The sequence below is a fragment of the Erithacus rubecula genome (assembly GCF_903797595.1).
Source record: "Erithacus rubecula genome assembly, chromosome: 26".
Lineage (NCBI taxonomy): Eukaryota > Metazoa > Chordata > Aves > Passeriformes > Muscicapidae > Erithacus > Erithacus rubecula.
Window position 1 is genome coordinate 2,888,264 of NC_136678.1, and position 25,201 is coordinate 2,913,464.

Sequence of the window (25,201 nt, forward strand, 5' to 3'; positions counted from 1 at the left end):
TCCCAGAAAGCTAAAGGACTGGTCTTGTTTAGGCTTTTCCCCCCTCATGGAGCTGTTCTTTATCTTTCCTCAGATCAGCTGCTGTGGAAATGGGGAGCAGCTGCCTGGTTGGGATCAGCACCACCTCCCTTGGTTCAGCAGGGCCTGGAACCTCAGTGATTGTGGGTTGTGTGTGAAGAACAGGGAGTGACACTGATGCACAAGAGAAGCTGGAAAAGCTTCACTGTGGTGAACCTTCCACCACCAACTAGATGACAGCTGAAGAGGAAAATAGAAATCACTTTTAAATAGCAAAAAACCACAACCCAGTCCTACTGGGAGGGTCCCAGGTGCAGGGAAGCAGCAGGACTCTGCTCTGCTAGTGCTGAGTCAGTGCTGCCCTGCACTAAACAGAAAATAAAAGCTTGGGGGAGAGGGGGAAGGTTCTGTGTCCAGTACTCAGGGTCTAACTCGAGTTATTTTTGTAGCAAAGAATTCACTGGGACACACAGACAAGAAGCCCCAAGGCAGCAGAGTCAGGCCTGGTCCCCTCCCAGCCAGCACAGCAGAGAAATTCACACCAGGCCACAACTCAACACCTGAGTGCAAGAGCTTTTCAAGTACCAGCAGTGCAGTAAATCTGAAAAATAGATTTTATTTTTAACCAGTGGTATTGTGACATCTTATCTGGCATTACCAATTACAGCAAAATCCATGGATAGAAACAAAATAGCAGATCTCTGCTTTTGGGTGCAGTGTCCTGCCCAGGCAGCTGAGCAGAGCAGGAGTTTGTGCCCCAGGGCTCCCTCAGAGGACAGACTCCAATGAACCATTCCCACTCACACACACAGACACACACACACACACAAACACCGAGAGTTTTTAAAAATCTTGAGCAATATTTCTGCATGAAATCACACTGGAGCATCTACACATAAAATGGCTGATAAAAATAATCTTGCTGTAGGTTTACATAGTCTATCTACATTTTCATTTGAATACTCAGACTGCTGGCCCAGCAGAAAAGGGAGGGTTTTTTTGTCTTGATTTTGTTGGGCTGTGGAGAGTTTTATCCTAGAGCACAACAGAGCTGCTCTCTTCATCTCAGCCCAGACCTTTATTGAGTGTTTGGCCTGAAGAAATCTCTGGGAAGAATCAATGGCTTTGTCATCCACATCCCATCCCTTTGTGCTGCCTCTTCAAACATGGGGCAAAACACTACAAAAACACTCTCTGCCCCACAGGTAACAAGAATACAAAATACTGCAAAAGCCTTTCTCCTCACATACACGGGGACACTGCCCACACAGGATGCCTGCAACAAATTAAAGTCTGAAAATGTTTCCTCCAGAAGCTCTAAAATTGGGCTCCTGAGCTCCCCAGCCACAGATGGAGCACACAAACATGCTGAGAAACCTCCCTCCTGCCAGTCTCTTACTCTGGGCACTTTGCTCATGCAGAGTCCTGGAAAATACAAAATATTTGAACCATGTTTGTATTCAAACATACTCCCTTCTCATGTTTCCTCGGGCAGAGATCAACCTGCTAAGAAATAGCCAAGAAGCTCTTATGTGAGAGGATAAAAAAACCTTCTAGTAAATGTTAGTTTTATGTATATAAATATTTGCATTTAAAGATATAGACAGTGAAAGGGTGATTGTGTGTTTATGCATGCTTATTTCTTTGCTTTGGGTTCCAATACTTTGAAAAAAAAAATCTTTTCAGGAAATAACTTAAGTTCTGGCACAAGACACTATAGTCATTTCTTTAAAGAACATTTTTTACATTTGATCTCCCAAGAAACCTTTCAGCCCAAGCTCTCCTCCTCTGCAGGGAGGTCAGAACAAAGAAAGAGGTGCATGTTTCTCTGTTGTTGGACATGACATCCTTCCCTGTTGAAGCCTCTAGGATGGCAGGTATTTCACAAGGAGCTGCAGCACAGGAGGAAGGGTGCTGTGATTTTATGGCACTGCCTGAGGTACTCAGTAAACACTTCACTGATGGTTCAACTGCCCCCAGTGCCATCCCCAAAAAGAAAGGACAAAAATCAAGCAGCTCTACATGCACATACAGCTACAACATGCAAAAACACACCACCTTGGAGGGAACAGAATACACAAATGTGTGGCTAGCAAGGATCTTCCCCAACCTCTGGCTCCTGGGAGATAATGCTGAGAAGCCTCAGAACAAGAGGAGGAGGAAAGGGAAAAACAGAGGAATACCCAGTCCAGGGGTTGAAGTTGTTGCCTCAAAGTTACTTCCCAATTACAATGAGTTCATGCCTGGCTACCTGGGAGCCTTCACCCTCAAGAACAATGGGTCAGATTTCCACCCCAGATTTCCTCTCCCCTCTCTCCCATTCATTTAAGGCACAAACATATTTACAGTTTCAAACAACATCTTTTCATGTTCCAAGAATCAGACACTGGAAGGCCTCAACACTCTGCTGCACCAGGAAGATTTGATGTAAATCAGACACCTGGCATTGAACAAGGACATCCCTCAACCCCACCTTCAGTCCTGAAGAAAACAGAGGACTCCCTAAGCCTAAAAACCACCTTGCATTCTTTTTGAGGTTACTCAGTTGTAGGAGAATTGATAAATGGCAATGATTGCAACCAAACCTTTACCTGTCACCTTCCCCACCTCACCCCAGCAGTGCAGACTGGTGGTGCACTGCTGCTCTGGAAGAACTAAGTGCAGTCAGAACAGGTCTCCAGAGGCTTGCCCCAGGCTGTACACAGAATACAAGAGCATGCAGCATGTTTACATAGACTCAGCTTCCTTCCCTCCCCCCTCCCTCCCCAGTTCAACACACACAAAACCCCTCCACTAAGGAGAATATTGTTGTGATGAGGCACTTGAACGATAATTGGAGAGTCCCCATGAAAAGGCCTTCCCTTCACAGTGAGTGGGACAAACACAAGAGAGCAGTTTCTCAGGACTCCATCTCCTCTTGGTCAAGCGGGGGTGGCACAAAGCTGATTACTTCATCATAAGTCAGGCCTGGGGGAGAAGTGGGACAGAAACTTAGCAGCAGGACTATGACAGCACTACCAGACACACCTTCATGCAAGAAAACCTGCCACAATCTCAAATGTTCTAACACTATTTAAAACAAAAAGTATTGGTTAATTAAGACATAGAAGTCACACCACTGTCAGAGACCAACACAGACAATAGAAGATACTTCCAGAGCATTAAGGAGATGTAAGTTTGAAAACAAAGATATGTTTGTGTGCTCCTAATAGTAATGAGTTACCAGGGACTATGCTAAATATGCACACAGCATGTGGTAGATTCACTCAGTGTAACAGGATCTACAGCATACCCACATTTTTATCATTTTCTTCTGTGCCTCTAACCATGGCTTAAGTGAACCTCAGCTCATGGGATGGAGAGGAGAAGACTGAGGGGAGACTCATCAAGGTCTGAGAGGGGCAGCTCCAATCTCTGCTCTCTGTGACAGTGACAGGACCAAGGGAGTGGCTGGAGCTGTGTCAGGAGGGCTGGGTTGGATTTCAGGAAAGATTCCTCCCCCAGAGGGTGCTGGGCACTGCCCAGGCTCCCCAGGGAAGTTTGGACACCCCTCTCAGTGATGCACAGGGTGAGATTCTGGGGCCAGAGCTGAACTCCATGACTGCAGCGCGTCCCTTCCAACTCAGGATATCCCACAATTCTACAACCATCAGAGAAGCTGAGTGACTCCCCTCCCCCAGACTCACTCTTCCATTCCTCAATCTCAAGCTCTCTGCTTTCAAAGGACTGGTCATAGGGGTCAGCCACGGGCTCGTCGTCGGGGTCGTGGTACTGGGCGAAGTAGGCGTGTGCCAGCGCCTCGGCCGCCGTGATGCGCTTGTCCGTGTCCAGCACCAGCATCTTCTCCAGCAGGTCCACAGCTGCAACAGCACCACACACAGCATTGCTCACATCAGCTCTGCCACTCTACTCCTGAATGTAAAGCTTCTAAAAGCCCAGCACAGATGAGGGATCTGTAGTTTCTCAGGATCCACTCATTATCCAGCAGTTTCTTCCCCTCACGCTCGTGGCCCACGCGTCCTTCACAAACACAACCCTGCTCTGCACCACTCCTGGCAATCTCTGTGTCCCAGGACAAGCTGGCTTCATTCTCAGGAAAATTCAATGAACAGCTCTTACCCAGGGGATTGGCACCAATAAACACGTTTTCAAAGTTCATTTTCGGCATGTAAGACAAAGACTGGATGTAGTTTCTTGCCTGTGGAAATAAATGCTCTGTTCAAGTATCAGCCAATATCCAGCCAGCAAGAGCAAGTACTTTTCAACCATCCTGAAGCACTGGTTATTATGGTCTGTCTCCTTGCTTATTCTGACACTTACTAAGCACATCAGCATTACCCTGCCCCAACTAAGGCACTCAAGACAGAGGAAGAGCTGACATTACTTATGCAAAGTAAGACTGGAAAGCAGAGAGGTGCAGGAAGAGCCGACTCCCTGCTGTCCCTTGCTGAGCTGCACAACACAGCACACAATGCAAAAGCAGCTCACAGCCAGGCTCTCCCCAGCCTCACACACCTGTGGTTGAGCACTGTCCAGCTCTCACATCCTCATTTAGTACAAAAACCTTGCAGAAGAGCAGGTAGTTAGTTGCCCACCCCATGCCACATGCAAGCATTTAACTCCCAGAAGTGGTGAACACTCTGAGAGAAGCCCTGCCCTGCAGACCCCCCTGCTGTGCTCAGATCTCACCTCGTGGCTGGGCATCCTGTTAATGAGATATGCAGGGGGCGTTCCCGTCAGACGCATGATCTGCTGAAGCTGGTTAATATCTTAAGTGCCTCGTCAAGGGCTTTGTTAAAATCAGTGCAAAAACCATTTCAAACACAAAACAGTCGCATACAAAAAGCATCTCTTCTGCAAACCACAAGGCAAAAGCCATACAGGCAGGGTCCACTAATTTTTTCAACTACCTGTGAAATGTTCAGCAATTACACGAGTGAACACTTAAAGCAATGGAGAATCACTGCTCGGTGGGTAACTGCCAGTACAGAAAGTATTTCTGTCCAGTAGAAGTAGCATTACACTCCAACAAGGTTGTGTTCACATTTCCCAGCAGTTTTAAGCCATCAGAGTAGATATTTCCTTTGGCTGAGGCTACTTCACATTTTCCCTGTGCTGTGCAGCTATAGACAGCTTCAGGAAAATGAACAAAAATGAAAGCAGAAACAAAAACTGTACCCTCTGCACTGGTTACCAGCTTTTTTTTTTTTTTTTTTTTTCTTTCATAGAAAGTGCAAAGTTTCTTGTGGTGCAAAGTGAAACTGGCTCACAGCTGACACCTTCTGAACAGCTTTGAGTGCCCTTTGACTGGGCTGGGTGACAGAAAGCATTAAATGCAAGATTAGCAAAACATTAGCACTGCATAAAACAGAGTTAGCAGCTATCAGTGAACAGGGAAAGTGAGAGTAAGTAAAGTAATGCAGCAGAAAACCAGAATTTGTTATAGTGACACACGCAAAACCATCAAACACTTAAGAGTTTTGCTTTTCCCATACAATGGAAAAATAAAAAGTAGAAACAGTGTTTTACTGCTTTTTTTAAACAGACTTGTTTCAGACCTGGATAAGAGCAATTATTTTTATTGTGCAATAATGTTTAAAAAAAGAACCACTTCAACTTACACACACAAATTAATCTTCTGCTTAATTTAGTCAACCTTCCATCTTATGTCTCTTGCTAATCCCCTGTACTTCAAACACCAGAGTAGCCTTAAGGTCAGTTCACAGGGCACCCAAATCAATCTGGGTTATTCAGCTCTGATCTCTCCAAAGGTGGAACATCCCAGGGCTTTATACATTGCTGGGATATTCAGCAAGTTGACCAATTTATCCCAATTTGCACTGCACATGCCTTCAGCAGGTGCTATTCAAGGCTAATCTCACATTTGTATTTACAGTCACTGTTAAAAGGACATTAAGTTGCAGCACAGCATAATCTTCTCAGCACTTTGCACAGCTCTGATCCTCTGCTGCACCTCACCAACAGCAGTGACCTCACTGTGCATTCACCTGCTAATCCCTGGCTCTGATTTATTCACCTTCAGGAACAGGTAGGATTAAAAGCCATTTCACACTGTCTTTGTACAAATTCACAATTAAGGTGGCTGAAAATAGAGATCACCCTCTCAAACAGGAGGAGACTTTTTGCTGCTCCCCTGGTGAAAGGGTCCTGTCCAGCACATCCCACAGAGCTCAAGTGCAGAGCAGACTCTGCTGTGTGCCCTGGAGCAGCTGCTGCAGAAAGGCACCTAAAAGGCATTTTCTGCTACAAAAACAAAGATATGGCAGCAGTGTTTCAGAAATTAATCACACTACAGAAGGGACTGTGTGTGTTTAGAGGATAACACACCTGCTCCTATTTAGAAAGATCTCTGGGTATGCAATCTGGAGGAATAATAACTGAGACAAGCCTCAAGCTCTTAGCTGTGAAAAATACTTCCCCAGTAACACCTGATCACACAATAGAGCACAAACCCACAAACTGAGAGAAAAGTCACGAAGCAATAAAATGAGAATATGAAAGGATGAAATCATACCATAGGCAAAGGTAAGAGGAATAAAGATCAGATACACAAAGCATAAGAACTTAAAGCCATCCAAGAGCAAAGAATTACAAAGGAAGAAAAATGACAGAAAATAAATCCCAACACATTCTACAGATGGACTACAGGAGAACAACACAAACTTGGGACTTCTGAAAGGGCAGATATTACAATCAAAGTGTAAACTCACAGACTCTGAGGAGATTTTCTTCAAAAGCTCAGGCCCTGGGGTTCCAACGAGTCTCAAAATGAGCTTCAACTGATCAATATCTAATGATGGACCATAAAGGAAAATGCTGGGAGAAATCAAAATGAAAAGTGCAACATATCACCCTAGTAATGTTGAAAATTAATTCCTGCCAAGGCCTTGACTGAAAAGCTATTTTAGGCAAACCATATTCATTCCTCCTGTTTACAACTGAATATAACTGAGCTCCCTCTGTATCAGACAGATTGAACATCTTGTCATGCATTGAATTGGGCACTGCATCCTGAACTGTTTTGGAGCAGAAATCTTTTGCCCCACTGGCAAAGGCTGAATTTCCATGCTCCCTTCACCCCCTCAGCCCCACACCAAGCTGCAGTTAGCAGGATTAGGTTGCATTAGTGACAGCTGAAGTAAAGCAGAAGGCTGGAAAGGGTAGGCACTCATTAAGAAAGTCAAGGCTTTTTGTGAACACCTTCCAAGCTCACTCAGCCACTTCTCAGAAGGTGAGGAAATGATTGGACCCTGCTCATTCCCTGCAGCAGCACTTCCCCAAGGGCACACCCTGCCCAGCCAGGGCAGCTGGCACAGGGTCCTGCCCTGGCACCTCCTGGGCACCAGCAGGGCAGGGATCAGAGCACCTGCACATCCCTGCAGCAGCAGAAACTCAGCAGGGGCTCAGGTTTGACACTTCTGTGGAAAGCTCTCAGGGGGGAACACTGCAGATGGAAATGTTTTAGCAGGAACAGAGCCCCTCCCAGGGCATGTGCCAGCCTGAGCTGTGCCCCCCAACAAGGCCTGAGTGGCAAAACACACAACTGAGGGGGCAAATCCAGCAAAGACACTTTCATGTCTAAATCTCCAGACACTAAGGACACACAAAGCATCCTTTTTAAAACCACCATGCATAACCTCCCTTCTTCCCTGAATTATCCTCCACAGGGATTTCAGTGTCTGTAATGTTTATATTTGCCTTTAAAATTATACCAAAGTAGCTACACAATTTTTTTTAGACAATCCTGTTTTCTGGGACCAATGACTTCCTGATGGCCTAAGATAACAGCTGCAGCTCCTTCTGAGAGTATCTTTTAATTCAAGTGCTACAAGAACTACAAAAACTCTTAAAAAAACCCCTGGAAAACCCAGAATTCCTGTAATACTGGCAAACTCTGTATGGAGATCATCAGTGCTTTGCTAAAACCTTTATCTTTTGAGGTAAACTTTGGTCTAAAATTTTATCTATCAAATTAATTAAGAGCCCTGGAATTAGCACTTTGTCAGAACAGCTGAATTAATTTTTCACTTGTAAAGTTACTTGGCAATCTTCTGCCTATTCAAATCACTCAAAATCTAAGAGTAAATCAAATACCTAGTTAGATTTAGCACAGCTGAATTGCTAACTGAACAGTCAATGCTTAAAATGAGATCAGAAAATCCACTGCTGTAGGAGAATTAGCAAAGGGCACTCCACTAACCACAACTGGCTCATTTAAATTAGATTTTCTTCAGAGCTATTTAAAACAGTCCTTACTTCTTCCACTTATTCTTGTGCAAGCAGCAGTTGAAGTGCAAATTTTAGAGTGCTACCATGCCACAGCTCAGTTAAATATTAAAGTGATTTAAAGGCATTTAAGAGCCTGTGCACTGGTGTACCAACAATATTGCTGCCCTGTTTGCCAGTGGAAGATACTTCCCAGATAAACAAGAAAAAAATACAGAATATGGAACTAGCACTGCCAAAACCCAATCCTGCTTCTGGTTTTAGGCCTGCCATCTGTAACCTGCTGAACTGAGCATTCTTTAACTACAGGGCCCATCACATCCTAGAGAAATGAGCCACAAGCAATTAAAGACAGGAAAGAGATTTAGTAAATACAAAGCAGAAGAAAAACACCACATGTGCATGGAGAAGGAAAGCAGAGCATGCAAACCCCAAGTGCCATCTTCAAGGTACTTCCAAGGACTGATGAGGGATTCTAAAACTCAGAAAATAACCTGCTATCACCTCCAAATCTCACAAGATTGTAAGAAATTATCCAGGCAAAGCAAAGTTCCAAGTTGTTTTAGTTGCCACCACAAGCAAGAATAAGGTGTATCAGAAGAATATGTAATTTCAGGCTGGTTAGTTATCATGGAAGTTTCATAATACTGAATAAAAATAGTAATAAAAACACTCTTCAGAGTTTAAGGGAACACAGTAAACTTAAAACATACAGAAAAAGCTAAATTAGTACAAGAAAAATCTAGGTATTCTTATTTTTACTTTATATGATTTGATGCAAGTCAAATATTCAAACAAAGTCAACTTTCCTAGTTACTTGTATGAATCATTCACATTGCAAGAGCTATAAAAATTCAATATATGTGACAGATACAACAATACCAACAAGAAAGGCTCAGCTAAGCCTCCCATGCACAGAATATGTTGATTTAGAAGGGACCCACAAGGATCAGAGTCCAGTGCCTGAAGGATTCTGATTTTCATCACCTCCTTTTTTGGTCTCTGTCTTCTTTCCCAGAATTTTGATCCCATTCTCCACCTCCTTGCAGAGATTTTACCAGTATTAGAAATCCATCTTTCATCCAAATGCTTCTACCCATAATTATAATAGCAATAATTCAATTATCTTACATTCAGTTGTAAATTAGAAGTATTTCAGCAATTCTGCAGAGCTAAGCCCAAATTAACCACAGTCTATTTTTCTAAGAGTATCTCAATTTTTGCTTTAAGTCAATGACAGCTGTGTTTAGAATCTCTGTGGATACAGAAGTTTAAACTCAACATTCATTTATCACAGGCATAATCATCACAGACAGCATTGAAAATCACAACTTCAGAGTCCAGCTTTATTGCTTACCTGATGAAATGAACTCACAGCTTACCTGCACTGAACAGGTGCATCCCCAGGCTGTGCAAAGAAATGTGATGGACTGTAAATATCAGCACAGGACCAACACTTCAAACAAGAACCACCTGAACAGGGGTGACAATCCTGAGAGGCCATTACATATCCTGTCACTCTAATTCTGGCTACACAGTCCAGAAAATTGACATCTTGAGACCAAAATGCAAGAACTACTTCAAATTTTTAGCTGTGAAAATGGAGCAGTTTTCAGCAACACATTGCCTCCAACTGCACAGGGAATTTTCTAGAACTGCAGTGGATTTGGCTACTGGAGACAAGGCAAACATACCTTGAATTATTCATGCCAATATTAATTCCAAAGTCAGTAAGTCAGCAATTGTACAGTGACACTACAGGAGGAACAAGGGCCTCTGCAAATGTGGGTACAATGAAATTATTAAGAGCCCAGAACTACCCAACAGGATCTAAACCTAGAAAATCCCTTCAACTCTCTCCTAAGATAATAATACACATATGAAGATTTCAAAGAGCATTGCAAGACAGGAAGAAACTAGAACTGACTTAATTCTGCTTGCTGCCTTTAGAGTGACAAAATTGGAGTGAAAACTGCCAGCCTGGCTCCTTCCAACCCATGCACAAACAAGATTCAGAACCAACCCTGCTCCCCTTTTAGTTTTAACCTCATGTTCAAAAAGCACAAAGTGAGAAACCACACAGAGGGACTGGAAGAATTACAGTTCTACAAAGTTTTGTTAAGATAGGAAAGGATTTTTAAATCTAAGCAACTCAGAACAGAAAGAGCATTTAATTAAAAAGCATCACTGCCATTTGCAAAAGAAATTGAGTATTTAAGGTAAATCATCACAAGCATCTGCTGGGAGACATAAATTAGTCAAGTACCTTATTATGATAAAGCAAACAAATTAAATGAAGTAAACTTCATTTTGCATTGCAAATATCAGTGGCTTTAATTTACAGCTAAGAATAGAGTTGGAGAAAAAACTTCTCAGACTTAAAAGAATCACCATTTTGTTCAATTCATAAAAGCCACAAAATAAATCAGAATCATGCAGCATTTCTCACACATTACAAATCCTATTATAAATATTTTAGTTGCAAGCATCAAGTTCTTTACAATCTGAAGTGTCACTGTTGCTAGGGTCAAATAATGGCAACAGCTTTTGCTTTGTTTGAATGAACAATTCTTGGTATCTCAGTTTTTCTTAAAAGAAGAAAAGAAAAAAATCTTTTCAAACCAACCTACACATGCTGAATCACAGATAAAAATATACCAGCTTTTGTTTAATTCAGTTTCTGTCTCTGATAACAGAAAAATACAGCAGAGATGACTACACAGTACAGTACAACAAATCCAAAAAATCTGGAGAGAAATTATGAGATGGAGTCAAGCAGAAAGAGAGGAGAGGATAAAGTTAAATTTCACTGAAAAGGGAGGTGGCACTGTGAAAGCTGGAATGAAAGCTTCTCCTCAGGAGGGAGTTTTGGAACCCAGATGTTTTCTGAAGGTAAATTACACAGAATTTTAAACACCAGCTTTCCTTTCATCAAGTGCTAACATACTTGAATTAACTGACATTAATACTAAGACATTAACAAAAGTTATTAAAATGAACAAACTGTGGTTGAAATAATAAATTTGGGTAAAAGGTGGGCAATGTAGTTTTCTCTGGCAAATTAAATCCCAATTTCTAGGCAATGAAAAATCTTGCCAGTAGTAAATTACACCCCAATCTTGTGTGGCTGAGCAAAAATCTTAAGTGCAACAATTTGCATCAAGTCTCACTTCCAATTTCCTGGGGAAAATATGACCAAAGCTCACAAAGTCCTCTCAAATTTGCCAAAGTGTCCTACCCAGTCCACTTGGATGAGGCAAAAAAGTATTTTGGAAAGATCTTATTTAAGGTTGATTTTTCACACCAGTACAAGCAAACTGTGAAAGAAGTTCACAGTCTGTCTGCAGTCAAGCATGGAAATGGAACCTAAACATTTCAGAGCAATTTTAATGAGAACCTTGGCACTAAAGAATCTGCAAAGCCACTGCTTTCACAGCCAGGATAAAAAGAAGAGAGGCCAGAAGGGAATCACATTTGCAAAAAACCTGAAGCATGAGAGGATTCTTGGCAAACATCCATGCAAATGTTAGCTAAAAACTCAACTAATAAATTTAAATAAACTTAAAGGAAAGTAACAGAAACAAACAGCATGTAAAACTAGTGATGACAATAGACAATAAAGAGGAACAGATGTGCAGTAAAATCAAGAACTCACCTCCTTGAACTGTGAGTAAAAGAAGCCATTAATTTAAAAGCAAACAAGCAGAAATCCATAACTAAACCCAGAACTTATTTCCTTGTCAATTATGTGAAAATGAAGATCTAATTTCAAAAAAAGAAATTACTTCTAAAGGATACGGTCTGTGCCAGGGAACAATGTTCTTCCAGTCAACAGCTCAGCCATAATGCATCCCACTGACCAAATATCAACTGAGCAAAATAAAACAGAAAACAAAGCATGATGCATCAAAATACAGCCTGAGCAGAACCATCCCATCCAACCACTGCAAACAACCCCATCCTTAAGCAGCCTCATGGCCCTGAAGCAATGTGAAATACACTGCAATACACTGGCACTGTTCTGTGTCATCTAAAACTTGAACAAATAACAGAATTCAAGAGCAGGCAACTCTTTCTTCCAGATTAAAACATGACCTGAACACCAAAGAGCTGGGGAGGTATCTAAATCATCCAAGAGGAATAAACCTGTCCAAGAGGACTGTGAGGAATGGATTTGCATGTGGCTTTACTTACCTAAATGCTACCCAATATTTCACTGAAGATTAAAGACAAGCCCATACTTGTGGCAAGAGGGGGGAAAAAATCCACAAGGTACTGATATGTGAAATTGGGGTGGCACATCATTTTCTTGGGTGCTCTCCTGTACAAAAACTACTCTCAGACTTTGATTTTCTTCTCTGAGACTGATCTGCAAGTATTGCAGGAAAGACACAGGCAACTATGAGGATGATAAACCTGTGAAGTGGCTAACAGGACAGGAAAGGATGATTTATCTACTTTTTATCATTTCTTCACACCATAGCTCAGACCTTCTCCTCAACCAGACACATTCCAGTCACTTAATTTAAAAACCACTCTGCCATGAAAAGCAAGGGATAATTGCTGACAATATTTTGCTGATTGCAGTTGCAAAGGTTCAAATTTAAAGAATCCTGGTGAATTCTGTCTCAATGATTCTTAACTTCCATCTGACAGTCTGTGGTTCAAACACCAACTCTGAAGCATAATCACCAAGAGTAACTTATGCAATCAGATGAAAGGGAAGCACATAGAAGGAAAATCCCTTTTTTTTTTCCCCTAACAATTCCGAAACTTGACAAATGACAGAATTGTTGTGCTGGCTGAAGGCATTACCTGTCTGGTTGTAGTGCATCCAGTTCAGCATGATCTCAGGAGCCCTGTACCACCTGGTGGCCACATACCCAGTCATCTCATCATCCGTGTGCCGGGCCAGCCCGAAATCCAGGATCTGCAAACACAGAGACCAAGCACTGCAGGGCACCAGTGCCAGCCACCCAGCACAAACAGCCAGGCAAGCACTCAACTGGGGACAGGAAAAGTGGGAGAGCTGCAAAAACACATTATGAAACCAAAATTTCACAACCTAGTGAAAAGACACTAGGCTAGAACAGCGTAGGACTTGACAATCAGAATTATGTCTGGGTATCTTGTCTCCAAAACAAGTAAACACAAAGCAGAGCTGTTAACTCTGCACTTTCATGATGATTCACTAAAAACACACAGAAACCACATCCTTACAACTCTACAGCTAGGAAGCACTTGATTGCTTTTTCTATGAAAGTATTTTCAAAAGGAATTGTTTTGACACTTAAGTTGCAAGGGACATTCATTGAAATCTCAGTCAAACAAATCAGATTTTTTAATTACATTACCTTTAGCTCACAGTCTTCATTAACAGCTAGGTTACTAGGTTTTAAATCCTAAAAAATTAAACATCAGCATTAACAGTGGAATATGTGTTGTTTCACAAGTCTGAAATAGATAAAATTGTAAATGGAGATGAAAATACAGATTGTAATTGAGTGCAAATACTAACTTGGGATAAATTATTTTATCAGAGTCAGAAATCTCTCCTGTGGTTCTCAGATGTGCCACATATAACCAAAAATACAACACTGGTGCTGCATATTTCTATTTAAGAGAAAAGCTATTTCACAATGGAAAATTATGGACCTTGATAACCACTTCCCCTGTTCAATCTTCTTACTACTTAACCAAAATAATTCTTAGAAAATTTTCTCTTTTTTCTCTTGGTGGAACATTGCAGAAGTCTATCTCCATTTTTTAAAGATATTGTTTCACTACAGGAAATAATCTTAGAATGAATACTCACCCTGTGTATTATGTCAGCTGAATGGATGTACTGTAAAATAAGATGACAAAATTTATGTAACAGTCCAAGCAGCCACCTCCTCATCTCTTCCCTAGAAAATACTGCCCTACCCCAGCCCACACAACTGAGATGCTCCAGTCTGGCTGCAGAAGGAACCAGCTGTGTGTCTGTGGGTTCCAGGTGGGTGTTCCAGTTTGCCTCCTCTTAGGAACACCCAGGAGTGCTGTCACCTCAGTGGAACAACACATGTAAACAAAAAACTGAAGAAATGGAAAATTCACAGCTAGAGAAGACCAGAGTGCATCACAGTTCATCATTTTCCAGACTCTGCCCATAGGAACACAAAAAATTATAGGTAACCTCAGTGATGCAGAGCTCCAGAGAGGCAGAAGTGAAAGAACAATAATAAAATGTTATTCTACAATACTTTAGGGAAGTTACAGAAGCCCCTCTATGCACTCATTGAATCTCTGAAGCACTCAGCAGGAGCCTCCACCCCATGGTGAGCTGTCCCCATCAGGCAGGACAGGAGCACTCACCTTCAGGCCCCGAAGGATCTGGTAAATGAGGAACTGCACGTGGTCATCAGTGAGCTTCTGGCATTTCACAATGTTGTTCAGGTCTGCTCCCATGAGATGTGTCACCAAGTACCTGGGAACCAAGCAAACACCTGGGCAATGAAGCAATCTCTTGAATAGGATTAGGATAAAAATTCCCTATAAATCTCCAGGAGCAGAGCTGACTGTCCCAAAGCACATTGTTCAATGAAACATAGATGGTGACACTTTAAATAATGCAAATTAATAAAGTGATTCCAACAGTAATGGGCAGTAAACAATTCTCACAAGTCCAATAGCTTAGGATTCACTTTAACTTTGTGCTGGAATTCAGGATTATCAGGGATAGCAGACTAACTAGAGACAAATATTTCTGTCATAACCTGGGAGGTATAAGGAGATACAAAAGACATTTTGTTGCAATCTTCAGAGAAGTTACCTACACATCATTGAATTCTTCTAGTGATTTGGCAGGGGTGAACACGTCCAACAAGCCAATCACCTAAACAGAAAACAGTGAAGAGAAAAGCTGTGAAATATATTTATAGCATACTATGATACAGTTACTAAGATCCTTCATGGCACTGAAGTATTTATTCCAGGAGATGTTTCATTTCCATCTGTTCAGTATTGTGCTTTATGCAAGTTAACAAGGAACTTGAAAACCTGAGGCAGACACACGTGAGAACTCTGCAGCTCCATTTACTTGCTCAAATCATCATGAACTAGATAAAGGATATAAAAAACACCTGATGTCCAAGTCCCTCAAACCACCACACCTTCCACATTTGCTGGCATGTTTTGTGCCACCTAAAACCAAATGGGTTTTTGTTCAAAATTGAGATCTGAACAGTCAAGTCAGTGGCACTAATATGCCTGCCTGAAGCAGCTCTGATCATCTCTGCATCTGCAGGATTTTTAAATCACAACCTAAATACACTTCCCACAGATAAATGAAGCAATGATGAACTGATCATATATATATATATATATATATATATATATATATATCTGTAAAAATTACTAAACTTCCTTTCATTCTTTAATCTTAAATTGCAATGCTATTCAAAAAATATTGATGAATCTCCAACAGTTGTAGTCACAAACTGATTTTCATTGTTTAACTTTACTAGTTTTTTTGTGTGTATGGCAATAGATAAATCAAAGCTTTCCTGTTTGAAGAATATCTCAGGTATGAGAAAAGGTCCAGAAAGAAACTCCTGAGTACTACTGGGTTTTTTTACAAGGGCATGTCACAATAGGGTAGATTCACATCAGATATTAGGATTAAACTCTCCCCTGTGAGGGTGGGGAGGCTCTGGAATGGATTCCCAGAGAAGCTGTGGCTTCTCATCCCTTGAAGTGTCCAAAGCCAGGCTGGATGGACTGGGAGCAACCTGGTCCAGTGGCAAGTACCCCTGCCATGGGCAGGACCCTTCCAACCCAGAGCATTTGATACTCCTATGGATATTGAGCAGGATCAGAAGTTACCTCTAGTGCTGAGGCAATGGTATCACACAGGAAGAATTACTGCCAGTTATACACACGTGCATCACAAGGTGCAGGGATGTGAGCCACACTGAAAGCATCAAGATGATTTATGGGATAGCAGCTGCTGAAACCACAGCACACAACCACTCCTGCCACAGCAGAACTTTGAACAGACCAACCAAGGAGATCCTTACAATCAGACTATGCTGCCTGGCTTTTTGTGTTAGGTAACCCTCCTGGCTTTGCTCAGCTCATGTCCAGAGTATTTCCCTTCTGCCAATCTAGAGTTTGCTATGACAAAAGAAATCAAGAGCCTTCCTTTCTTCTTGATGTTCTGACAGCTCTACCAAGAGCTGGTTATGAGAATTTTTGCCCCAATGCACACAGAACTTGCTCCAAACACCATGCAGTATAAATATGTTGGCATGTTAAAGTCACACACAGAAGAGGCTGGTCAGGCAATTGTCTTCTATACCAAATGGAAGCTTTATCAAAAAACAGTTCAACAGAACATTTGCCACATTCTGGTTTGTTTCCTTGTTGATGATTAAGTGTATGAATAGCCATCTCATTTCCACCCCTTCATCACCACCCCTTTTTTCCTCCCTATTTTACCCACAGGAATCTAATGAATGTCTCTGCTTCATAACTTTCTGACACAGGCAAAAAAAAAAAAAAATATTAAGGCTAAAAACAAACCTTGGGATTTTCTTTCTTTAAATAAATGCTTAACATAACAAAAATTGCAGTTTACTACAAGTAACCAGGAGAATGTGACCATCTGTGACCCAAATCCTTATGAACTTGCTAGATAGCAATTCTGAGATTATTCTAGAAAATATTAAGATTTTTTTAAATACAAAATTGGTTATTGTGGTGTTTTTGTAGGGTTTGGTTTTGATATCCTACATCAGTAGAAACCAAGCAGTTTTGTTTACTTCATGAATCACAGATAAACTCTAATACCTTGGACTACTGCAAGTTGAACATTAGGAATAAAACCATATGCACCAAGGTATTTAAAAGCAATCCTGCTGGATGCTCAGTGCAATCTGAGGGAAGGATTTCACTCACATTTTCGTGTTTCATGTGCTTGAGCAGCCTCAGCTCCCTGTAGGTCCTCTTGGCGTGGATGATGGACTGGAAGGGTCGCGACAGTTTCTTCACCGCCACACGCAGCCCAGTCTTGGTGTCAAAGGCAGAGCTGCAGCACACAGCAACCAAATCAACAAAAAAATGTTAAATGAATGCATTCAAAGCTTATCTAGACACTCAGTTAAAGGTTATATTATTTCTCCAGTGGAAATGGTTTCTAGGTGTCCTGGTCTGTAACCTGCATGCCATCCAAAATCTACATGTATTTACACAAGTCTTGGTTTCTGCAGAAAATGTTTAAAAGATGAGTCTTGTCCACACAGTAAAGGGAAATTTTGTAGATCAAAAGAGAAATGTTTATGGCTTTGCTGTCTGAAGTGCTCTTAAACATAATTATGCACTAAAACTCTGGAGAGAAGAGTACTTGTAAATATTATCACTATTCCTAAACTTGATCACAAAATGCTATGCTCAAAATATTATTTTCATGGTTTAAATCCATACAACAATCCAGTCCTTGTGCTTAATAAAATCAGTTATGACTGTTGTTAATCATAAATTTCTTTGGTAAATTCCATCCAATCACCAAGTTCTGTACAAAAGTGCATGTGAATAAATGATACACAGCAGTACCAAAACTTGTCCCTTTAGCAGAAACCTTGTACATATAAATAGTATTTTTTCTGAAGAGTCCATAAGGACTTATTTAATCCTATTCAGTAACTAAATACATTTATATATATATATAGTACAGTAAAATTATATTTTAAGTAATTCCTTATGTAACTTATAAAGCTCTGGTCTGTACAAAAGGAAGGAGGAGGAGAAAGACAGGATGTGAAATCAACACCCAACTCAAGACAGCAAATATGGGGAAAGTATGGAATGTAAAGAGTCATACAAGGACAATACTGGTTGATTTTCCTGCTCTATTTATGATTCAGGTGAATTCCTGATTCCATTTAAAATTGAATATGCACTAGTTCTTGATAAACATCAAGCAAAAAGGAATGCTGCATATTTAAAAAGGGAAAGTGTGAAATATAAAGCTTAACCAACAAAGCTCAAAACCAATCCCAAGAGCAGTCCTGGAATAAACCCACAATTCCATATGCAAACCACAACACCCACCCCAGCAAAGCAACGATTTGAAATCAATGCAGCTGTCATTTACTTTTAAAGCAACCACCAAGAATTAACCTGCAAAAAGACTCCTTATCTCAAATTTGCCTAGTTTCCAAGGAATTTGGTAAATGAGGTTTATGAGAAATAGAAAAGACACCAGCAGCACCCTTCTGTGAGCAGTGACCCTTCCCCCTTCATGGCAGGGAATGGAAAATCCCTCTGTGCACAGTGGAAGAAGAGCATCTCCCTTTCTATAAAGGGCATCCACAGAGTGGAAAGAGCTCACTGGAAAATACACATGAGGACAGCAGGTCACAGGAGCAGCAACCTGCCAGAGCTGAATTCCTCAAGCTACATCAAAAAACACCCATTAGCAACTAATTCCACATGCAAGTTATCCTTTCTGCTTTAGCTGGCACATAAAAGAAGACATCAAGCACTCATTTTTTAATGTTGATTTCAAATTCTCAAGTTTTCAGACATCACTAGGAAGAAAAACATCAATATTTAAGTGGAAACACCTCATGAAATTTAGAATTCAAGTTTTTTTTTTGGCCTCAGGTTAAATTCACCATCTTGCAGTATACAAATATTTCTAGTTCAGCCTGAAATTACATGGCAGCATTTTGCTGCAATAAGGTGTTTTCTAGGACTTAGACCAAAAATAAGAGTAGTCATCATCATTCAGCACATGCTGATATAAATTAGTCATGGATCTTCACCAGTTTCCAAACATTTCAGGTATAAAATGTAGCAAATACCAGTAATTCTCACCTTACAAAGAAGGGGATCCCCTGCATCTCAGACCTTCACAGTTCCACAATCAAATTTCTCTTTTGATTCCCAAGATTTTGAGATTTCAGAGGCACCAGATATAAGTTATTGCAGGACTCAAATGAAATTAAATTTCAGTTTTTGTTTTTATATTACATTTTTTGGGGGTCATATCAAGCCACTGTGCTGTTGTAGCAGCTGTACAACAATTGCAGTCAGCAGAATTGGTTAAACAGCACCATGCACAAACCTAGGAAAGAAAATTCTGTATAACAGCATATTCACAATCTGACTTAAAGTCAGAACACAAAGTTTGGTCATATTTGAGGCCTAAAGATTATTTCCTCACAGATAAAATCATGCTGAGTAATTTTTTGCCAATCCAGATAACTGGCTAATGGTTCCTGCAGAGCTCCAGAACAGCTGTCAGCTGGAGAACATTTTAAAGAACACTAAGCTGCCTTTCATCACAGACTTAAAACAGCTGCATTACACTGATCATATTTCAGCTAAAGAAGCCCAATTAGGAGAAAAATTGCATGATCCACAGTTTTAAATCCCTTTTAAAACAAGATCAGCACAAATTTAGAATTTATCACACTTTTTTTTAACCTCTTACATAGCACTGTGCTATGACAAATGAATTGCATCCACCTCAGCCTAAGCGAGCTAAAATTACAATTCTGATCTAACCTGAATTGAATCCAGAACACAGGAGGTAGAAGAAAACAATTATTTTAGAGGACCTATCCACTGACAGTAACATTTGAAGCAGTCTGAGGAACTACAGTATGCACAAAGTTAGTTATGAGCACTATTTATTTATATGTTAGATAATCAGAATGTTGATTTTTGTGCAAAGGTTATTTTGCTAAATATATGCTGCTTATTGTTAGTGCCTCTGTCAATACCCAAGCTAACTGAACCTCCTTAACTCTGAAGTTAATTTCTGCACTCCTAATCAGACAGAAAAACACAATTAGTACCTGACAGTTTATTATTGACTGCAGTCACTTCTGTACCTGCACTTTAGTCATCACCCTCCCAACACATAAAATCAAATGTCATTCTCCTGTGCTAGATTTAGCTTCTAAAAAAGCTGCAATAAAAATCTCCCTATAGGACAGATGTGCTCTCACTAATTTCTGTTATTAATAGACCAAGTTTCCCTGCAGCCCCAAGTGGTTGCCAGCACTTTCAGAGCTCTGCTCACAGCTTTTCTGTGCCTGCCCTTCTCCTACTCAACTCCCCCTTCCTCACACATCTTCTGCCAATCCTTCCTGTGTGCCTGCTTCATCCCACTCAGTTTTACAGCTCTGTTCCTATCACTGCTCACAGATCTGCCACACCTCACTGCAGGAGCAGGCACCTGTCCCTCGGAGCACACACAGGATCTGGAGGCACTTGCACACTTTGAGAAGGGATTAGAAAAAAAAAAATCACAAAGGAATTGTTTCTACAAAAGTGATATTTAGGGTTATTTCATTGCCTCTGTAGCCTCATGTTTTAAATTTTTTTAAATCTAGAATGTTTCTCTGGGAATTCTCAGTATTCAAGAAATTCAGACTCAGTACAACTGTGGGTTGCAATGGGAAGAAATAACAGGTTTTGGAAAGCTGTATCACCTGACAGTCTATTAAAAAAAAAAAAGCTAAAAAAAAAATCTCATGCAAGATTTTGAGGAAGAATAGGTCTTGGCTGTTCAATCCTTTCCAAATTAAGGCAATACAGATTGCAAAGCAATTAAACCAAGCCCCTTATTTTACAAAGGCATCAATACAAGAAAGAACAGCTGCAAAAATATAACAATTAAGTAACGTGCTTCACAGCCTTTTAGAAATTGATGGCAAAAATTGTGAAAACACCATTTTGCTTAGCTCAGAGCTGGCTGAACTGATGCCAGGAGTTGAGACTTCCCTCCAGCACACACAAGAAATGAAGCAATCCTCCAAGTGAAGTGAGTCACCAATCAATCCCATCCCAGTTCAGCAACTTCCCACTGCAAGATGTTGCATTGTCTAGGCCCCTCTCCTCCTTAGGTGAAATATTACAAAATGGATCTATCAGGATCCCTTTTTTTTTTCCAATGCAGACCTGGTTACAAAAGCATGCAAGAAACTGTGTTGTATAAAAACATAAAATGTTGCAAGAATTAATGAAACAGCATCTCATACAACAGATGCCATGACAATTGTTACATGACTTAGATAGATTTTTCTCAAATTTTTGGAAATTTGTATCTCCAAAACACTTGCAGTTTTTTAAAAAATGGATCCTGAAAACTACCTGAGCTGGCCATTTGAACCTCATCCTTGCAGCACTGCAGTATTTCCTCTCACTTCAGGCAGGTGTCTCAGGCTGCCTGCAGAAATGCCTCTCCCTCCATCCATGACTCCACAAGTCAGGTTTGTGTATCAGGGAGTTCCAAGCCACACTCACAGCACATTCAAAGCAGCCTGCAACAGCTCCATAGTTTAAGTGACTCATCTGGCAGCTTAATGCTTTCTTTTTTATTCATTTTCCTCCCCACTTTCTGGAGATTCCTCGTTTTCACAACTTAAACAACAGAGCATTTGATTATACTTTAATATAATGATGCAGTGAATATATATGAAAATATATTTACTATTTTAAGGATTGTTAAAACACCACCATGTATTATCCCAACAGGGATACTCCAAATGAAACAAAGCAGCTTTTGACTGGAGAGAAAAAAAAAAAATCTCTAAAGGGACAGAGAGCAGAACAAGTCTTTGCAGGAATACCCTAAATAATATGCATCACCACTTGTAGCTTAATAAACTTCCATCAATATGCAAAGGTTTCTGTTGTTTTCTTGCATTTTTCAATTCTGACATACTTTCCATATCACTATATCTTTGCTGAAAACTATTTTTAGAAGAACATAGAGGAAGTCATTAACATGGACTGTAAAACGATTCTGTGCCACATGTCTGAAATTGTCTCCAATACAAAACTGTTTCACTGGGTCTGAACAAAGTTGCACAATCTTCCAAAGTTTTGACACGGCAAAACAGGAAATTCACGATGCAAACTCCTCAGTTATTGGTTGAAAACAAACTTTGCAAGTATTACACGTACAGTGGAGATTGCAGGGAGGGGGAAAAGAAAATAGGAGTGGGGTATATGATGTAGGATCAACCTTAAAATACAAAGGACAAAGCACTGAGCAAATTCCCATTACATTTCAGGAGTTGCATAACTCTGTGACACTTACAGGGGTATTTATCAGCTGTGTCAACAAGGTCCTTCTTTCACCAAAAGAAACCTGTCTATTCTTCCAATCAAAACCATTCTGTAATTATATTAAAAAAAAAAAAAAAGCCCACAACCACACCTCAGCAAGAATACTGGTTATTCTTGCTACAAAATTGATCAGCCTGGTTTACTTTTATGAAATGCAAGCCTCTGCACACTTCAATCACAGCATTTTCAAAAATGCATGTTATTTAAGCTCAACTTGCCAACAATTTTATAACAGGTTAAGAACAGCTGAGTATTTCATTAAAACTGTAGCACATGCAAAACAATTTATTTTCTTTACTAGCAGAATGCAGCATGTGTCTCTTCTTATGATAAAATTGATATCCATAATGTAAATTTGCATACTACATTAATAAAAACATATGCATGCCTGCTCAAACACAACAGCAATGCAGCTTTGTAATTATGCATCCACACCTCAAAATTCTGCTCACACTTCGACAGAACCAAAGGACACAGAATAAAAACTAGAACACTCATGTGGAAGAATTATTTAATCAAAGGAGGCAGTAATCTGTGAACACTTTACTAAATGAGTGCCAAAGTCTAGAGTCAAACTGATTCAAACACTACCTTGTCTTTAAGCTTAAGCAAAGTATGCAGCTCTATTTATGTTTAATGATCCACTGCACTTCAGCAGAGAAGCTACAAATTAAGGATGTATTGTATCTCACACATGCAGCCTGCTTTGTTCCTGCTCTGTAAGCATTAAAAACCAAACTTTTCAAGCTCCTTGTATTTCTGCAGGTCTCATAGCAGGACTTTACTCTCCCAGGGAGCACATGCTGCAGTAATTCAAGTGCAATAAAACGAGTCTTCCTGCGTTCATCTATTATTGCCAAGAAAATGTTGCTGCTTGTAAATCCACTATAACAAGTCAGTGACAGAAAAACAGCCCTCACAGTATTCTCCCTACTTCCCGTCTATCAACAATTTCCAGATTAAAATACAATTGCCTCAAATGCAATCTATCCTTCAGGTCCAGAAAGAAACTGGGACAAGAGGTGCCAAGCGCTCAGCTCTGCAAAGCCGGCTATGGGGGGGGTTTACCAGGCTCCATCCCTCTGCACTCCCCACCTACAGACTGCAAGAAACGGCACAGAAATATATCCATATGAGCTCATTCAGGGCGGGGGGGGCTCGGGAAGGACACATTATTATCTTCCCCTGCAAAAATGTTTCAGAGCCACCTGCCATGTGGTGCAATCCCCGACGCATTCCAAAGACGAGCCTGCGGCTTCCCGGCAGCACCGCGCGTAAAGCCGGGAGGGAAAATGTCTCTTGCAGGAGGCTGGTGAAGAGCTGGGGGACAGGACCCCGCGGTGCCCACCCTGCACGGAGCCCCGCGGGGCGGGGCAGCGACCTAAGGCGACCTCCCCCGCACAGCCCCGTCCCCTCCCCGCACTCACCAGACGGAGCCGTAGGCCCCGGAGCCGACCGGGGAGAGGTTCTGGTAGCGCTCGGGCACCTCCCACACCGTCTTGTTCAGCTCCTGCCGGTAGAACTTGGGCCGCTCCTGAGACATCTCGGTTGCGGAGCCCGCCCCGCCCGGCCCGGCGGGAGGGGGAGGCTCTGCCCGCGGCTGCAACAGCACCGCCGCCGCCACTACCTCCTTCTCCTTCTCCTCCTCCTCCTGCAGCGGCAGCTGCGGCAGCAGCAACAGCAGCAGCAGCGACTTCTTCCTTCCTTCCTTCCTTCCTTCCTTCTTTCGCTCCCTCCCCTCAGCGCTCCGGGCGGGGGCAGCCCCGCAGCAGCGACGCCCCCGCTGCCGCCGCCGGCCCCTCACGCCCCGCCCCGCGCCGCCGCTGCCCCCCTCCCACAGGCACGGGGGGCGAGGCCGAGCGCGGCCCTGTCACCGCCTTCCCCCGCCGCTCTCCCTCCCTCTGTCCCTCCCCGGGCTGTGCCGCGAGGGGCGGGATGACCCCGTGAGACGCGGCCGGCGGTCGTGCGGCCAGCGGCGAGCGAGGCGGGAGCGCCGGCGTGCGGGGCGGGGACACGCTCCCGCCGCAGGTGGGACGGCGCAGGCGACACCGCAGCCGCCGCCTCCGCCCCTCGCGGGACAGCCGGGGCGGCGCACCCGAGAGCTGGCCCCGTTCACCCCGCACAGCCCCGGGCACCGCCGGTGTCCCGCAGACGCGGAGCCCGCTGCCCGCACAGCCCCGCAGCTCCTCGGGGCTCCTCAGGGCCGCGCTCGCGAGAGCTCCGGGCCCGGGGCGCTGATGCCCCAATATGGAGCCCGCGCCGCGCGGTCTCGCGAGAGCGGCGCTGAGGGCGGCCGGGCCGAGCGCCTCCCGCCTTCCCCTCAGCGAGCCTGGCTTCTCCTTGGGCTGCTCTAAAAGTAAAAATAAAAGGGAAATAGATAAGAAAGCGTAGCTAGGGCAGCGCAGGGTGAGTAACTGCCTGCCAGGGTGTATCTCAGCCCTAGTGCGAGCTGCTGTGAATTGTTCTTGTGAACTCCTCAAGGATATTTTGTTCCCTGCCGGGAGTGCTGGAGAGAGCTAAACTCGCACTGCACAGATTTCCCAGTGGTTTTTTGAGAATAAGCTGCTTCTCAGTCCTTTCCAATACCAGCGATACAGATGTGTTTGTTTTCAAGTACATGCATGAAGTCTCCGGTCATAAAGTGCAGCAGGTTAAGCGAATTTTGGAGTGGAAGCCATGGTGTCTCCACCAGGTAGCGAGTACAAAATATCGCAGCAAATAATAAATGTTAGGGATTTGTGTTGAAGTCCGCTTAGCTTTTGATCTCAAGCTTTAGAAAGGTGAATTAGCAAGATAGTGTAAGATTCAGAAT

At 42.2% G+C, this 25,201-nt stretch overlaps 1 protein-coding gene and 1 long non-coding RNA gene across 3 annotated transcripts; both read right to left on the reverse strand.

Moving 5' to 3' along the window:
- Window positions 1–614: 614 nt before the first annotated feature.
- On the reverse strand, window positions 615–24,411 carry MAPK14 (mitogen-activated protein kinase 14). 2 transcript variants are annotated; one of them, XM_079327183.1, is made up of 12 exons: window positions 23,817–24,411; window positions 17,203–17,332; window positions 15,081–15,139; window positions 14,620–14,731; window positions 14,081–14,110; window positions 13,620–13,667; window positions 13,081–13,195; window positions 12,064–12,135; window positions 4,708–4,787; window positions 4,138–4,216; window positions 3,705–3,878; window positions 615–2,985 (listed from the first exon to the last, which is right to left on the reverse strand). In XM_079327183.1, the coding sequence occupies exons 1-12, from the start codon at window positions 23,930–23,932 to the stop codon at window positions 2,918–2,920; spliced, it is 1,083 nt and encodes a 360-aa protein (XP_079183309.1). In that variant the 5' UTR covers window positions 23,933–24,411; the 3' UTR covers window positions 615–2,917. The 2 variants fall into 2 exon arrangements, with proteins under 2 accessions (XP_079183309.1, XP_079183308.1); XM_079327182.1 differs by lacking the exon at window positions 4,708–4,787 and adding an exon at window positions 6,750–6,829 and having other exon boundaries at window positions 23,817–24,395.
- On the reverse strand, window positions 7,890–12,057 carry LOC306812529. The gene is made up of 2 exons (XR_013776871.1): window positions 10,345–12,057; window positions 7,890–10,187 (listed from the first exon to the last, which is right to left on the reverse strand). It is a non-coding gene; the product is annotated as an uncharacterized lncRNA (long non-coding RNA).
- Window positions 24,412–25,201: the final 790 nt, after the last annotated feature.

Bases quoted from the DNA above. Each gene is read 5' to 3' on its own strand.
- MAPK14 (XM_079327183.1), bottom strand. From the start codon at position 23,932: ATGTCTCAGGAGCGGCCCAAGTTCTACCGGCAGGAGCTGAACAAGACG. The intron at 15,140-17,202 runs GTGAGTGAAATC...TTTTCTGTTTAG, and splicing joins AGCACATGAAACACGAAAAT to GTGATTGGCTTGTTGGACGT. The intron at 4,788-12,063 runs GTATCCTTTAGA...GAGGCACTTAAG, and splicing joins ATTGTTCCCTGGCACAGACC to ATATTAACCAGCTTCAGCAG.